At 39.1% G+C, this 18,113-nt stretch overlaps 1 protein-coding gene across 2 annotated transcripts in view; it reads left to right on the top strand.

The window, feature by feature from the left end:
- The window catches only part of slc38a4 (solute carrier family 38 member 4), a 105,144-nt gene extending 90,359 nt beyond the window's left edge, over window positions 1-14,785 (top strand). For both annotated transcript variants that reach the window (XM_067255067.1, XM_067255066.1), the window contains exons 12-16: window positions 15-115; window positions 528-652; window positions 9,871-10,015; window positions 11,282-11,379; window positions 12,106-14,785. In XM_067255067.1, coding sequence (XP_067111168.1) covers window positions 15-115; window positions 528-652; window positions 9,871-10,015; window positions 11,282-11,379; window positions 12,106-12,207 — 571 coding nt within the window. In that variant the 3' untranslated portion in view covers window positions 12,208-14,785. The remainder of the gene's footprint in view (window positions 1-14; window positions 116-527; window positions 653-9,870; window positions 10,016-11,281; window positions 11,380-12,105) is intronic.
- Window positions 14,786-18,113: the final 3,328 nt, after the last annotated feature.

Raw genomic sequence — 18,113 nt, 5'->3', positions numbered from 1 at the left:
ATTACTTTTCCTAGTCGTTCTCGGCGGAAGATGCAGAATGTGTCCAACCTGTCTATCCTGGCCATGCTCATCATGTACATGCTTTCTGCGTTATTTGGTTACCTTACCTTCTATGGTAAGAACACATTATAATCACTGCATACCTGTGTTCACCCAATAAGGATGCACATCAACACTGAAGGCGTGTCTTGTGTTTAAAGATGGTTGAAAGGTATCAGATTTAAAAATAGGAAAATCTATTGAATTTACTCCACAATTTGTCAGCCACCTATGCCATCAAACTGCTAGCTTTTTAGTGGCGTAGCTGTAGTTTTAGAAAATGTACAAGTGAGTCATAGAACAAAAGATTGATCTCAGTAAGGTGGAAAATGAGCAATAAAAGCAAAACACACTGCAAGCATAAAATTAGTACATATGAGCATTGTTTAGTTTGAAAAGCGATAGAAAATGTTGTGCGTCTCCGATAGTGACCATTGCTTGTTTTGACTGTTAACCTTTTCATCCTCTTCTCTTTCCAAAATACACAGATAATGTTGAGGCAGAATTGCTTCACACGTTCACCAAAGTGTACAAGTTTGACACTATGTTGCTGTTGGTGCGTCTAGCTGTCCTTACGGCGGTTACTCTTACAGTGCCCATTGTGCTGTTCCCTGTAAGTATTTAAGCATTGAATATGTGGCAACTTGCATAAAAATTGTGTGCTCTCTCTTTTGGTAAACACTTGCGCCTGAGACGCACTGGCTGCGAAGCGCCGCGATTAGCTGTGAAGCGCCTGGAAGTGCAGCCTTTTCCTTTCGGTGACCATTTTATCAAATTGGACCGGCCACACAGGCTGCGAAGCGCCGCGATCGGCTTGCACTCTGCAGCGATCTTTTTCGGCAGCTGGTTGAGCTTTTCCGCGAGACGCTTGCGAATTTGGCTGCAGGATGATAAAATACACCATATTACATGATATATTTGGATAAACAAACAAGTTATTAACATTTGACTGCGTTAGTTGTAGGCTATAGCCTATCACTTAACACCAAACTTGCACTGCACGAGTATAGGCGATGTGTAACACACTTCGGTTGTGGATAGTATGTCCAGAAATAAAGCCAAGTCACTCATTTAGTGGCAAAATCCATTGTTATGTCTACAATTTTTTTTTTATATAGTATAAATTTAGCTAGCTTGCAAATCCTGAGGATAGCTTACCGAAGTTGAATTAGCCAATGTCGTTAGCGATGCTAGCTAATGTTAGTTTGCTAGCTGTATATAACATTTCACTGGGTCTTGCAGCTGTTTGATTTACTGAAATTATTATGAAATGTTATGTTCTATTCGCCATTTGCTTACTTTAGCAAGTCGCTGTATTTCCAAGCCCTGATAGGGTAGCTGAGACGACACAGTAAATAATTCCTCTTTCAAGTAATAAGCCCCCGTTCAAGTGTTGAGCATTAAATTAGCTGCATGGTCTGTAGAGATCTGGGGCAAAGCCACTTTTTTGGTCTAAAACCGGGCTATAAGCCGCTTCAAAATATAAGCCGTACAACCACAAGAAAACTGTAAAATCTGGGTACAAGCTGCGGCTTTATTTCCCAAAAATACGGTAAACATAAAAATAAAAAAATCCCGATTGATGATTGCGTTGACTGTCAAGCCAACATATTTACTACATGGAGTTGTATGACCCACAGCATATAGCCTATTTTACAAAGACTAAGGCAAAAAAAGACAAATGTTGCCACGTTATGTTGGGATGCTGTTGCGACGGCTGTTAGAACAACAAGTTGCCTAAATATAGCCTATGCCATGTTTATGTACCATGTCAGCTTTACATGTGAAAAAGGAAAGCTCAGAGGATGTGACAGGATTGGTGACCGGCATGGAGAAATGCACGTCTAGTGTGCCTTGCACCATTCGTAACCGATCTTGGCGCTTTGCAGCCAGTGTGTCCCAGGCGTTAGGCTACGTCACTTGCATTAAGCCTGATTCTATTATTAAACATGGGCAACAATGTTATAACCCACCCTAGACTATTTAGTGATATTTGCTAACTTTTGAGTGTGTGCTGGGGGGTTACAAATATTGTAAGTCCAAATCCCAACCCCGCTAATGAGAAATGCACACATGGCTGCCACACCTACAATTCACACTCTTGATGTCAACCGATAATAGAAATCTTTGAGATACAGATGAGTGCAGACTGCACATCAAAGGTTCAGTTAATAAGATCTCTGCCGAATCACCTACATCTTCTATGTACTTACCTATACTCATTGTGGCCATACCTGACCACCCCAATATGGCCATGGGCTACATTTGGCTTGGCCGTTGCCAGATACATGTGGACCATAAATGGCTCATAGAAGGTGTCATACTCTCTTTTGTCTAGATGCACACATATGTATTCAGTCACAGAAGAGTTTGTGTAGTTGTTAGATTGAAAATATTTTCAATTTATATTGAGTGGCATTACACCAATCCACCAGCAGAGGCCATAAAAGTGCTATCCAGCATCAGTATAGCGTCACATGATCACCTGGGATTGGACAAGGAATGTTGTATTGTCTATTGATTGGGTGCTATACACACACCCACACACATGCAGTGAAAGTACTGCAAACGGGCTGCATATACACATATACAGAAACACACATTCTAGCACAGCATGTGGAAGTATTCTTTGTCTATTAAATGTATGAGTGAATCCCACACTCCCTAGTGGAATTTTACAGGAGATAAGCCCTGAGCAGACAGTGGAAAAACCCTCACCTCGACATCCCCTTCACAGGCAGTGGGAGACAGAAAAGCCATAGGGCAATAGTATAGACAGGGAGTTGGTGTGTCTCAACTATCCTAAAAAGAACATGTCATACCAATGTGTATGTATTCAGCATACAATATGTTGACACTGTTGGATATTTGTACAGAGAATGTCGTGAAACAAGTTGATAAATACAACAGTAATAATTTAGAGTAGCCATTCAAACACAAGCAAGGACTGAGAATGTTTTTTTAACTTTTATTTGTCAAGAACATAATTTTGATACAAGGTTTTGAGTGGGACTGCAAATTCTTCTGATGGCAAGTATTTACATTTGTAGTCTGTCCTGGAGGTGTTTATGGAAATGCCAAAAACCAAAGTTATGTTAATCTATTGTTGTTTGCTTTAGCATTTGAGGTTCCATTAAATGGAATATATCTGTAAAATAACTTAGCAAACTACCAATTTAATGGTTAATCCCTTCAATTTCAGATCTCTGTCCCCACCAATCTGGGCTTTCAAATCAAGTTTACTAAAATAACCAAGTAGGTCACACTGGCATTGCCAACCATCCACTTTTTAATTTCTGGGTACATGGCATACAAGATCTCCTTTCAGTCATTGACAGTCTTTAGTTTGGGATCCCACAAACCATCAGCACAAGATTAACTTTAGCTTTGTCTTCCAAGCTTTCAGTCCTTTGTTTCAGAAAGAGTAGTATGTGTGTAGGTGTTGTAATGTGTGTATGTGGCACTACATGAATTTGTCTGAATGTGCATATGTGGGGGCTCGGGAACGGGCTATAAACACCACAAGGCCGATGCAGCAGTAGACACTGTAGGAGCAGGAGTAAAACTTAAAAAATTCAGGGGCATAGGTTTGTTTTCAAATGTGGGTGTGACAGCTGTTAAATACAATGCCTATAAAAAGTATTCACCCCCCTTGGATGTTTAAGATAAGATAATCCTTTATTAGTCCCACAATGGGGAAATTTGTAGTTTACAGAAGCACAGAGATGGTGCAATCTACAACAAGAGTAAAAGAACAACAGTGCAAAACAACAATGTAGCAAACCACCAAACACATTTTGGGTTTGGTGCCAAAGTTTTTTTGCAAAAGCATATCACAAGGAACTTCAATGTAGTTGAGAACAAACTATGCACGCCTAGTTCAGCTGGGCCCTGAATGCAGCTGGTTGGGAACATTGTCTGCCAGAAACATAAACCTAAACGTAAAACGTTCTGTTGTTTTTGAACGTCTTTGTCATCAGTGTTATGTCTGAACGTTTCAGCCCTATGCCTGGCAAGTGTGAGAGCGCCAAATTGCATAGAGGCCAAGAGCGGTATTGCAGACAGATAGAGATTTCAATTATAGCTGGCAACATATTGAAAGACATTTTTGGAGCTGTGAACTATGACCTATGAACTGAACTAGTTCATTAAAAAATTTGTGAACTATGAACTGAACTAGTTCATGTAGAAAGTGAACTTTCCCAACACTCTTTGTCATTACCTAGCATATTGATTACTTGGTAAACTGAAGCCATGTTCATTTTAATACCAAGTTTATTAGTATAGAGTAGACTAACTTTTTACAACAGTGAGAGTAAGATGTATGTATGTCCACAAAAAAGTTGAATTATAAATGTTTGCATGCATGTCTGCTTATGACAAGGTAAATACAGTTAAATTACCCCCAAATTTCCAGTTAATTCCTGTATATTCCCGTATATTCCCATTAATTCCAGTGGAAAGTTTTCAACTTTGAATATTCCTGGAATTTTGCAACCCTACTCAGGAGTGCTCCCTCCACTTCAAAAGACCTCAGTCTCCTCAGCAGGTAGAGTCTGCTTTGTCCCTTTTTGTAGACTGCATGAATGTGATCAGTCCAGGCCAGTTTGTTGTTCAAGTGAACACCCAGGTACTTATAAGATCTCACAATCTCAATGACCATTCCCTGGATGTTCACTGGTACCGGAGGAGAGTGTTTACCCCGGCAGAAGTTCACCACCAGCTCTTTGGTTTTGCCAGAGTTGATCTGGAGGCGGTTCTGCTGGCACCATCCAATGAAGTCCTGGTTCAGTTCTCTGTAGTCCCTGTCATCACCGGCGGAAATTAGGCCGACGATTGCAGAGTCATCAGAGAACTTTTGCAGGTGGCCGTTAGCAGAGTTGTATCTGAAGTCCGAGGTGTAGATGGTGAACAGAAATGGAGCTCGAACGGTTCCTTGTGGGGCCCCCGTGCTGCAGGACACCAGGTCGGACTCACACTCCCGTATCCACACATACTGTGAACGGTTGGTGAGGTAGTCCAAGATCCATCCAGTGAGGTGGTGGTCCACTCCGGTCTGCTCCAGCTTGTCCCTCAGAAGTAAAGGCTGGATGGTGTTAAAGGCACTGAAAAAAACATGATTCTCACGGTGCTTCCAGCCTTTTCCAGATGAAAAAGGCATCTGTGTAGCAGGTAGATGACAGCGTCATCCACCCCGATGCCAGATTGGTAGGCGAACTGAAGGGGGTCCAGAGCTGAGCTCACCAGGGGACGGAGATGTACAAGGACCAGCCTCTCTAGCATCTTCATCAGGTGGGATGTTAACGCCACCTGTCTGAAGCTGTTTCACCCTTTTGTTGCTTTTATACATGAAATCAGGGAGTCTGGGAGGTGGCTGAGCGGTGCGGGAATCAGGCTAGTAATCAGAAGGTTGCCGTGTCCTTGGGCAAGGCACTTCACCTTACTTGCCACGGGGGAATGTCCCTGTACTTACTATAAGTCGCTCGGGATAAGAGTGTCTGCTAAATGACTAAATGTTAATGTAAATCATGGTCAATATAATTGGGATTTTTTGACAAGAATTTGCACACAAAAAAACGATTTGTAAAAAATAATGTAAATTAATAAAAAAATATATAAGGTCAAGTAGATGATTGCATAAAATATTCACCCCTTCAGGTTAGTATTTAGTAGATGCACCTTTGGCTGCAATCACAGCACTGAGTGTGTGTGGATATGTCTCAATCAGGCTGGCACATATGGACACTGCAATGTTTCTCCATTCTTCCTTGCAAAACAGCTCAAGCTCTGTCAGGTTGCTTGGGGATTGGGCGTGAACAGCTCTTTTCAAGTCCAGCCACAAATTCTCGATTGGACTGAGATCTGGGCTTTGACTTGGCCTCTCCAGAACATTCACCTTGTTGTCTTTGAACCATTTCTGTATAACTTTTGCTGTATGCTTGGGTTGTTGTCTTGCTGGAAAATAAATCTCCCAAGTCGTAGTTCTCTTGCAGATCGCGATATTGTTCTGATTCATGTTCCCCTCTACCTTTTACAAGCCTTCCAGGGCCTGCTGCTGAGAAGCATCTCCAGAGCATGATTCTGCCACCACCATGCTTCTCTGTGGAGATGGTGTGTTTGTGGTGATGTGCAGTGTTTGGTGTTCCCCAAACCAATTTTTGTCAGCTTTTTTCAACAGTGGCTTTGTTTTTGCCACTCTCCCATACAGCTTTGACTGGTGAAGAACCTGGGCAACAGTTGTTCTATGTACAGTCTCTCCCATCTGAGCCACTGAAGCTTTTAACTCCTTCAGAGAGGTCGTAGGTGTCTTGGTGGCCTTCCTCACCAGTTTTCTTCTTGCCCGGTCACTCAGTTTGTGAGGACGGCCAGCTTTTAGGCAGATTTAAACATGTGCCATACTCCTTCCATTTCTTAATGATGGATTTAACTGAACTCCGTGGGATGTCCAGTGAGTTGGAAATCTTTTTGTAGCCGTCCCCTGACTTATACTTGTCAATGATCTTTTTTCTGAGTTGCTTTGAGTTAAAAAAATAAATAAAAAATTAAACATTTAGCAGACACTCTTATCCAGAGCGACTTACAGTAAGTACAGGGACATTCTCCCCGAGGCAAGTAGGGTGAAGTGTCTTGCCCAAGGACGCAACATCATTTTTGCACATCTGGGAATCGAACCGGCAACCTTCTGATTACTAGTCCGATTCCCCAACCGCCCAGCCACCTGACACTTAAGTTATTTTCTTGTGTCTTCATGTTGCAATTGTAGTAGGAATACTGATGAACCAGAGACTGGACCTCCCAGACACAGGTGTTTTTATACTACAATCACTTGACACACATCAACTGTACTCAGGTGATCTCCATTTCACTAATTGTGACACTGCTGGCATCAACTAGCTGGACCTCTGTTGAATTAGGTCAGTCACTTTAAAGGGGGTGAATATTTATGCAAACATATTTTTTAATAATTGACATTAGTTTGTAAAAATCAGTTTTCACTATGACATGAAATAATCTTTTTTGGAAATTCTTGTAAAAAAAGCCACATTATATGGACCATGATTTCATGTATAAAAGCAACAAAAGGGGAAAACATTATATTTATAGGCATTGTATAATTTTCTTTATAAAAAGTAAGGCGGACTGATTTGCCATTAAAGAAATTTGGGTGGGACATGTCCCATTCACATATAATGACACCTATGCCCTTCTGAAATTGGAGGCAGTGAAATGTTTAGTTTTCATGACCTCAATAACTTGACTCCAATAACAGACTTCCTCAGATAAACCATGGCTCTTTTAATAAATGTGTACAAACAAAATTAAATTAATAAGTTTTGTTGATTGAAAAAAACATAAAGGTTTCTTCCCATATATTGAAAAGGATTGAGGGTATAGTAAAAGCTTACTGTGGTCCTGAAATGTCCACCTTAATTGTAATCCAGTATGTGTGGTCTGGTGGTGGTTGTTGTGTTGCGTTTGAATTGACAAAAATACACTTTCCATACTTGTTGGTATGTATGGCTGCTACAGTAACTGTCATGATGTCACTATTCGTAACAAAGAACAGGGTTATTTTTTCCCTTCACTAAAATAGTGAATTAGAAAAACGATTTTATTTTAACCAGCAAGATTTCGTTTTCATTATATTATAGCTCACATTGTTAACAATATCTTGCTGGTAACAAATTATTTGAAGGACAGATGCTTGAGTCAACAAAGCCTGAAAACCAAACTTAGGAAGAATGCATCGCCATTACTCTGCAGTAAGAACTAGCCAGAACTGTTTGCATTTCATGCGGTGTCTGACGTTTGACCTGAAATTGTACTAATTCTAGTGGACTGTGAAATGACCTTAACCCTATGTAAAACCTAAGTAAAACCAAATTTAACTAATATTATATTTTAAGGCAGTAAATGTTGTTTTGCCAAGCAAATACCCAATAAAGATGTCTTCTGTAAGTGTCAAATACAGTAAACCATTATAATATGTAAATACAACACATAGACCCTGAGAAGACAGTCACTGAACCTAAACTTAGCGACAGTGATTGATCACATGCAAACATAATCTAACTTGCCACGCTCTTGAGACATCTAGTATGCAAAAGTGAAATATAAGCGGCTTGTTAATTTATAACATTCATAAAAGCCCTGACCCAACCTGGCACAGCTTAGAGCTTCAATTATGTCACTTAGAAGCATTTAGATATCCCTGGATATGTCACTTGAATTGCTTTCTGATTGTATTCAGACATACCTAGAAAGCTCCATAAAGACTATCTGTTAGTTGATCTGTCAATGATCTCACCCAGGTGGGAGAGATCTTGTCAGTGTGGGGTAAACCACGGGTAGAATTAGGTAAATATTGCAAGGTTCACTCCAAAGCCCCCATGCTGAATCTCTGTTGGGCGCAGAATAGTTGGGGTGCTTCACATGCTGGTGGAAGAACTGTAGCTGAATGCTAGGTTGCCACAATAATGCAACAACCACGAGGAACGGGGACATTGTTTTTTCAGATACAGTTATTTGGTTATGATTAATATGAAATGTGTTAAGCAACCATTTCATGATCAAGTTCAGTAGTCTAAAGCAGAAAACTTTTTTAGATTATTTCTGTTCACCTTCCTATATTTACAATCACTTTTCCTATGGTTGAGAGTAGTCCAAAGATGCATATTAAGTCAAAATCTCTGGTTTAGACAAAGTTCACATATTTGTCCAGCTTCTTCTAGTAAAGACTCTAAGAACATAGAACAACAGTTGCTTAAAGTTATGTCATGACCCTCCACCCACTGCTAGCTGCTTTCCTGCAGGTTTTCTCTTGGCTGATGCAATAGCTCTGTACTACTACCAAGTTATTTATTTTGATTTTGCAGGCACCCTGAGTGCGACCGCCTGCAACCTTTTCCTTAGTGGCTATCTAGCCTGGTATGCCACTGTCTTTTTCTTTACCCAGTACCTTGACCTTTCACCTAGAAAGCCAAACCATAAGCTTAAAGACACCAGACCTCTAACTAGTGACTGACTGTACAACCTCATCCTCTGCAGCTGACCCACTTCAGTCAGCTGTCAAGTGTGGTATTAACCTATGGGCCTAGAACAGGGAACCAGCGCCAGTCTGACAAAATGTGAATGCGGAATTTAAAAATCTAACTTTATTGAGCATAATTATCCTTTTACATGAAAAATACTAGCTTTTGAATGGTAGTCAATGACAAAAAATGCTTTCTGCCCCCAGTTGTAACCAGCAACTACTGGTAGGTTTCCGCATTCAAATGTTCTCAGACTGGCCCTGGCCTGCTATTCATGTGGGAGCTGGTTTTGCAAGATCACAACATGCAAAAACCCATCTTGCCAAGCTCCAAGCTTTTTGTTTGTGCCCAAACCACAGTGGTTCTGACTAACGGTGGTAGACGGTTATAGACACATGGTTCATCCAAGTATTTTTTGAAAGTGCCTGCCCTTTTACTTCCCAAATGAATGTTTGGAACAAACCATCTGGCTGGGTCGGGTTACCTGGCCCCCTGGCTGCGCCACTGAGAATTTCCCATGGGCAGCCATAGCGACATCATATATTTCACTGGATCCAGTTATATTATACTATCAATGGCCTAAACTAGCAAATCTGACAAATAGATTGCTGCTGACTTTTGTTTGTTTCAAAGACCATGCCTTTGAAATATTGTACTGTACATTTGAAATACTGTACTATACCTTTGAAATACTGTACTGTACCTTTTCATGTCAAATCACCTACAAACTACAATGTGGCAAATCTTTCTAGACACTAACTGTCCAAGACAAACAAACACATGTCTGTTTCTTCTTCAGATCCGTTCCTCTATTACCACACTGCTGTTCAGTGGACGAGAATTCAGCTGGACACGCCACTTGCTTATTGCTGCTGCCATCCTCGCTTTTAACAATCTCCTAGTCATCTTTGTCCCCACTATTCGAGACATTTTTGGTTTTATTGGTGAGTACTTTTTTCATTTTCTTAAAGAATTGGAAGAAGCAGATTTTACATGGACTACCAATTACATTAGTTTGCTAATTTAATCAATGAATAACTGTATAAACAACCCTGTTTAAATGCTAATGTGGAGCATAACTGGAAGTAATTAGGTGTGATTATCTCAAAATGTATCCCTGGTGCAAGCAGGTATGGACTCTGAATTAACACTGTTCAATACTGAATCAGTGTATACAGTGCCAGTGAAAAGTTAGGACATACCCAGTCATTCCAGGTTTTTTAAATATTTTTTCTGATAATACTGAAGACATCAAAACATGGAATCATGTATTCAAACAGTGTCAAACAAATAAAAACATATTTTAGATTTAGTCTTAAAAGTTTGACTTGATGACAGCTTTGCACACTCTTGGCATTGTCTCAACCAGCTTCATGAGGTTGTCATTTGAAATGCGCATTTCTTACACCACTAACTGGATGCGATACGAGCGACCGTCTGCGACAAAAGATGTTTGATTGCCTTGTTTTCTATTGTAGTGTCCTAACTGGAAGCGAGCAATGTGCGAGGCTGCGCAGCGCGACACAAAACAACGTTTTTGCAAAACTTTTTGGATGCCCTGTTTCTATTTATTTTTAGTTGCTCGCGTTTAAAGCTCTAGTTGAACAAGGTGTCTTAAGAAGGTGGTTAGTTTACATGACGTAATAAAAGTGAATATGACGGGTTCAGTGTGGACAGAAAGCATCAGATGCAACGCTACAGTCGGATGCTTGCATCCAGTTAGGACACTGTGTTATTGGAATTCTTTCCTTCTTAGTACATTTGAGCCAATCAATTGTGTTGTGACAAGTTAGGGTTGGTATAGAGGACAATATCTGGTAAACAACCAAGTAAGACACAACAGCCCATCATTACTTTAAGACATGAAGGTCATTCAAGACTGTTTCTTCTTTAAAGTGCAGTTTCAAAAACCAACAAAGCGTTATAAGAAAACTGGCTCTAATTAGGAACACCATAGAAAAGGAAGATCCAGAGTTACCTTTGCTGCAGAGAATACGTTTATTTACATCCCAATTATCATGATCATTGCTTCCTTGTTTGGGTGACTGCGGGCTACAAGCTGATAATAACCGTAACTTATGACCCAGGGGTAATGTAGTTACTTGGAAAATGGGATGAAAAAAGGGAAATCAAAGATCAATGTGAGCATATGCAAGCACCATAGAGAGATGTATCTAATGTAAACCCAATGTAATACTCTCATTCAACAGGCTCCTCTGCAGCTACCATGCTGATTTTTATCTTGCCTGCTGCTTTCTATTTACGACTGGTCAAGTCTGTGCCACTTCGCTCCCCGCAGAAGATCTCTGTAAGTGTGGAGAAACTCTCTCACGCATGCAAATAGTTTTGGACAGCAACACTTTTCACACACTACTTTGTATTACATTTACATTTAGTCATTTAGCAGATGCTCTTATCCAGAGCGACTTACAGTAAGTACAGGGACATTCTCCCCGAAGCAAGTAGGGTGAAGTGCCTTGCCCAAGGACACAACGTCATTTTGCACGGCCGGGAATCGAACTGGCAACCTTCAGATTACTATCCCGCTTCCCTAACCGCTCAGCCACCGTATTTGACTTCATACAATGACTATGAGAGAAAATAAATTACTATAAGAGAAATGCCAATAAGCCACAGAATTCCATCTCATTTGTGAAATATGGTATAGTATTGCTATGGCTGGACAGAATTGGCAGAATTCAAATGTAACAATATTTTATGTGCTTGTAAGAAGACATCACTGATGAGATCCAAGCCTATAACAGTGGTTTGCATCTCGAGTTTGCTCCCTCAAACTCTAGATGACTTGCTGTCATTTAGTCCACCATCCCTTACTGTCCTAGAGTAAATGCAAAGTGTTTATAGTATCAGTTTGGATGAGGGACAGCTAATATGATCCTAAAAGTTGGGTGATGCTGAAGGATCCCAGACTGAAGGATGTTATGCATGCGAGAAAACATTTGAGTTGAATTTATTAATGCTTTATCTGCTGTCAATGACCTGTTTTTCTCTGTCTGTCTCTAAACCCTCTAAGGCTGCCATTTTCCTAGTGGTGGGTATCATCTTTATGATTGTCAGCCTGTCACTCATCGTGCTGGACTGGATTCATAACCCTCCTGGCTCTGGGGGTCACTAAGTACTCCGACCCACGACCACACAAACCCCCTACAGAGTTATGCAGTGCACCCAGGGGGTTCCCCTTTACCCTCACAACCACCTAATCATCCTTTGGCCCTCCCTTCTCCTCTACGGTACAGGGACCTCATCTTTGGGTGCAATGCCCCCAGAGCCTCTTATGTGCAAAAAATACCACAGACTGAACAGTCTACATGCTGTGAGTGGCTGTTTGCCTCCATCTAAAATGCCTTTTGATATAGTATACTTTTTATTTTTCTGTTAAATGTTCTTGTTACATAGTTAAGCTAGGATCAAAAGTGACTTAATGCAAAAGTCATAAACTGAGACAAAATGGAGGCCTTTGGCTCCAAGCAAAAATCAATGGGCAATCTAGACAAGAGCATATATATGATGTAGTCTTTTAGATTGCCCAATGATTTCTGCAATAATAGAAGAGACAATGCCAAGGGAAGCAGGGACCTCAAACTCTGGAGAACTCGAGTACCGCTAAATAATAGGATTTGGTCAGGGGGCTATTAACGGGACATTTTGAGAGCCATTGGTCACATGAACTTGAAGATGGTAGAGAAAGGAGAGAGAGGGGTAATCCAGGGAGCACTTCCAGAGCACTTCAAAAAAATATTTCATCTTATTGTGTTTTATTTAAACTTCAGATACATAAATACATACATACAGCCAGACCAGCCGAATTTGAATCCTTACACTCATTTAGTAAAATAGATGTTCTTCACTAATAAACCCAAAGATTTCATTCACACAGCCTACGGAAGACGTTATAACATGTTTTGTTGAGACAAAATCCTGGCACTCGCAATGACTTGAACGCTCATTAGGTCACAGAAGGGTGAACAGTGACATTGTCAAAACTTGGCCCGCATTCCAAATAAACATTACTTCAGAAACAGGCAGCCATTTTAAAATCCCAACAACTCAAAGCATTCACCAAGGGACACCATTCAGTATTACTGTTACAGAGAGATATGGATGTGCAGGAGACTTGAATGTACTTAGTAGTTCTGCTATCTACAGATCTAAGCATTGTATCATATTACATTGGTGCAATATCTGAACCTGGTTTTTCATCCTATGGCTTAATTGTGTTATCCTAATGCAATATATGAGGCCCATTGTCATCTTTAATAGTTTCATCTTATATCTTAAGTTCATCATGAATATAATTAAAACCAAGCAGTTCTGGCAGTTCCTAAATCTTGAATGAAAAAGTAAGGATCAAAAACTAAGTATGGTGTGGGTACATGAGAATGTGGTTTAAGTTGTTTTATTTCATTTCATAGTTATGGTTTGTTTTTGTGATTTTATCCCTGGTTTGTTGCAAACAATATTTGGTTCAAATTAAAGATATCTATGACACTTGTTGTTACAAACAAAAAAATATGTGCCCTTTTTTTCTTAATTCTAAGGTTAAATTGTTAAGATTAAATCCTGCCAAAGTGAACATTTACATATCTTCCAGATTTACATTTAAAACATAATTCAAATTAAATGACTTGTGTGCATATGACAAACATGTTTTTTTTGACAGCTGTATATGCCTTGTAAATACTCAATATATGGTACACTCACTGAATTGTTTATATGAGATTTGTAAGAGACTTTAAGTCTGCAATCTTATGGTTTTAGTATTAGCTATTGTCCGTTCTTTCTTTATGGAAGCTTGTACATTTGTAGAAAATAGTTTATCACCTTACATGTTTTCCTAGTCATTTACTTCTAGACAGATTTGGGAAACATGATTAAGTATCCTTAAATTCATCATCTTGCAGTGGAGCATGTTAGCTAGAAGTGTCATTGCCTTGAGGCCTTGCATGACTTTTTTACAGCTTTGGTAAATACTTGATTCTTCCCATGTAGATCAGTATACCATTCAATGTTCAGTAAAACTCAACATTGAATGACGGGAGCCACTTACGTGCTTTAATTTCAGTTTAGCCTTTTACTGTTCTTGGGGTAATGTGACACAATCCGTACATTTATATTAAACCTCAGGCATAGTATACCATGCAGTGGCAACATTATATTAAATGCAGTTAGTCTGTCATATTGCCATATATGTGATCAAAACAAGTATACAGGTGAGAATTTAGAGCTTTTTCAAGGAAGAACTAGAGACAGGATTTTAGACATGTAAAGGGTCATACACTGGGGGTTGGAGGAATTACAATGCCCTTATTGTCTCTCAGGTACTGCATCTTTGTCAAAACACTCATTTGACATTGAACATCTTATCGTGCTTAAAACAGAGTAGAAAATGGGTCTGGTCATCTCCCTGTCTATAATGTTTACACCAGTTTCTTCCTAGCATTTGAAATAAACAAGGTTGGCAAGTGTTCAGTCAATACAGAATTGAACAACATGGGAAAATGTGATACACTAAAAAGTTTTTTTTATTATTATTATTATAAAACTGAGAAGCACAGGATTGATGCCTTGCAATTGAGTGCCGGCCTCCAATGACAATGCAAACGGTATATTTGCCTGAACAAGGGGGATTTTTATATTAGTGAAGCAAATCCAATACCATGTAATATGAATAATAAAATGTGAAATGAAACACCTCTGTGCTTTTTTTGTTTGTTTTAAATAGGGATAATGGGGTGCATAAATTGAGAGAGAAAAAAGGCAATTTTGTAGTCCTAACACACAATCATTTCTAATAGATTTGATTTACAAGTTAACGTTTCAGTTGGGAAGGCAATCCTGAATTTCATATTACATTTTAACAGATTAAAACTGATGGAACTACAGTAACATCTGTGAAAAGAATCTCGCTAAGCAAAATATGCATGAAGATGCGCGTTTCAAATTCTATTTACTTGAACCCCTTTAAACAGATTCTCAACAACAAACTGCAAACATGTTTGCTTGAATTAACACTATATTATTTGTATACAAATATATTTTGTGAATAATGGCATATTAAGTGTTGGTGCCTAGACATTAGCATCTGGAAGATAACTGGCAAAAGGAATTAAGTAGGCTTTTAAATTACTGTATTGTACTTATTTTCAATCAGCCCCATGGTGTAGATGGTTTACATTACAGACACTGGTACAGTGGCCGTGAGAGGCCTATACATTTCAGACTGTGACTGGTTGCTGTTTCTTCTAGTTAAACAGTTTTGAGAGCCATTGGTCACATGAACTTGAAGATGGTAGAGAAAAGAGAGGGGTAATCCAGGGAGCACTTCCAGAGCACTTCAAGAAAATATTTCATCTTATTGTGTTTTATTTAAACTTCAGATACATAAATACATACATACAGCCAGACCAGCCGAATTTGAATCCTTACACTCATTTAGTAAAATAGATGTTCTTCACTAATAAACCCAAAGATTTCATTAACACAGCCTACGGAAGACATTATAACATGTTTTGTTGAGACAAAATCCTGGCACTCGCAATGACTTGAACGCTCATTAGGTCACAGAAAGGTGAACAGTGACATTGTCAAAACTTGGCCCGCATTCCAAATAAACATTACTTCAGAAACAGGCAGCCATTTTAAAATCCCAACAACTCAAAGCATGCACCAAGGGACACCATCAGTATTACTGTTACAGAGGGATGTGGATGTGCAGGAGACTTGAATGTACTTAGTAGTTCTCCTATCTACAGATCTAAGCATTGTATCATATTACATTGGTGCAATATCTGAACCTGGTTTTTCATCCTATGGCTTAATTGTGTTATCCTAATGCAATATATGAGGCCCATTGTCATCTTTAATAGTTTCATCTTGTATCTTAAGTTCATCATGAATATAATTAAAAACAAGCAGTTCTGGCAGTTCCTAAATCTTGAATGAAAAAGTAAAGATCAAAAACTAAGTATGGTGTGGGTACATGAGAATGTGGTTTAAGTTGTTTTATTTCATTTCATAGTTATGGTTTGTTTTTGTGATTTTATCCCTGGTTTGTTGCAAACAAGATTTGGTTCAAATTAAAGATATCTATGACACTTGTTGTTACAAACTAAAAAATATGTGCCCTTTTTTTCTTAATTCTAAGGTTAAATTGTTAAGATTAAATCCTGCCAAAGTGAACATTTACATATCTTCCAGATTTACATTTAAAACATAATTCAAATTAAATGACTTGTGTGCATATGACAAACATGTTTTTTTTGACAGCTGTATATGTCTTGTAAATACTCAATATATGGTACACTCACTGAATTGTTTATATGAGATTTGTAAGAGACTTTAAGTCTGCAATATTATGGTTTTAGTATTAGCTATTGTCCGTTCTTTCTTTATGGAAGCTTGTACATTTGTAGAAAATAGTTTATCACCTTACATGTTTTCCTAGTCATTTACTTCTAGACAGATTTGGGAAACATGATTAAGTATCCTTAAATTCATCATCTTGCAGTGGAGCATGTTAGCTAGAAGTGTCATTGCCTTGAGGCCTTGCATGACTTTTTTACAGCTGTCAAAACACTCATTTGACATTGAACATCTTATCATGCTTAAAACAGAGTAGAAAATGGGTCTGGTCATCTCCCTGTCTATAATGTTTACACCAGTTTTTTCCTAGCATTTGAAATAAACAAGGTTGGCAAGTGTTCAGTCAATACATAATTGAACAACATGGGAAAATGTGATACACTAAAAAGTTTTTTTATTATTATTATTATAAAACTGAGAAGCACAGGATTGATGCCTTGCAATTGAGTGCCGGCCTCCAATATTATATATTTGCCTGAACAAGGGGAATTTTTATATTAGTGAAGCAAATCCAATACCATGTAATATGAATAATAAAATGTGAAATGAAACACCTCTGTGCTTTTTTGGTTTGTTTTAAATAGGGGTAATGGGGTGCATAAATTGAGAGAGAAAAAAGGCAATTTTGTAGTCCTAACACACAATCATTTCTAATAGATTTGATTTAGAAGTTAACATTTCAGTTGGGAAGGCAATCCTCAATTTCATATTACATTTTAACAGATTAAAACTGATGGAACTACAGTAACATCTGTGAAAAGAATCTCGCTAAGCAAAATATGCATGAAGATGCGCGTTTCAAATTCTATTTACTTGAACCCCTTTAAACAGATTCTCAACAACAAACTGCAAACATGTTTGCTTGAATTAACACTATATTATTTGTATACAAATATATTTTGTGAATAATGGCATATTAAGTGTTGGTGCCTAGACATTAGCATCTGGAAGATAACTGGCAAAAGGAATTAAGTAGGCTTTTAAATTACTGTATTGTACTTATTTTCAATCAGCCCCATGGTGTAGATGGTTTACATTACAGACACTGGTACAGTGGCCGTGAGAGGCCTATACATTTCAGACTGTGACTGGTTGCTATTTCTTCTAGTTAAACAGTTTTTTAACCAGCGATGAGCTCATGAACATAAGGGAAACAACTCCAGCGGATTTATTTCCAACTTTAATGCTTTTGTCAGAGGCATTACTGGACATTCTGGTCAAAGGTGTGCTGTCCATGCAGTAAAACACAGCAGAGAGGGAAATGTCTCTTCCGGCATAGACACCGTTACTGGGAATAACCTGTACTATAATGCAAGGAATCTCTGTATGTATCTGTTTGTCTGCTCAAGTTTATTGTGGGATTTTAGGGGGACTTTAGTGGAACGATTATCTCAAGAACCGGGCACTGAGCAAAGCTGACATTTTGCAGGTGTCGACCTCAGGACCTGCAGTACCATGGTTGATGTTGTTTGGAAGAGCGCTTTGTTATTAAACATTGTTAAAAATCCAGACTTCCAGATGTGGGTGAACGACCTGAACTTTGATCAGCGACCCACCCCTCCCCCGGCCCAGTCACCCCGGCTGCAGCACCCCTCAGGTGCTCCCCCAGTACACTGCCCTACCCCAATCTCCACAGCACTCAGGTCAGACCCCCACTGC

The sequence above is a fragment of the Osmerus mordax genome, chromosome 17 (assembly GCF_038355195.1).
Source record: "Osmerus mordax isolate fOsmMor3 chromosome 17, fOsmMor3.pri, whole genome shotgun sequence".
Classification (NCBI taxonomy): Eukaryota; Metazoa; Chordata; class Actinopteri; order Osmeriformes; family Osmeridae; genus Osmerus; species Osmerus mordax.
The sequence above is the reverse complement of the archived record's forward strand: the minus strand, read 5'-3'. Positions and strand labels throughout refer to the sequence as shown.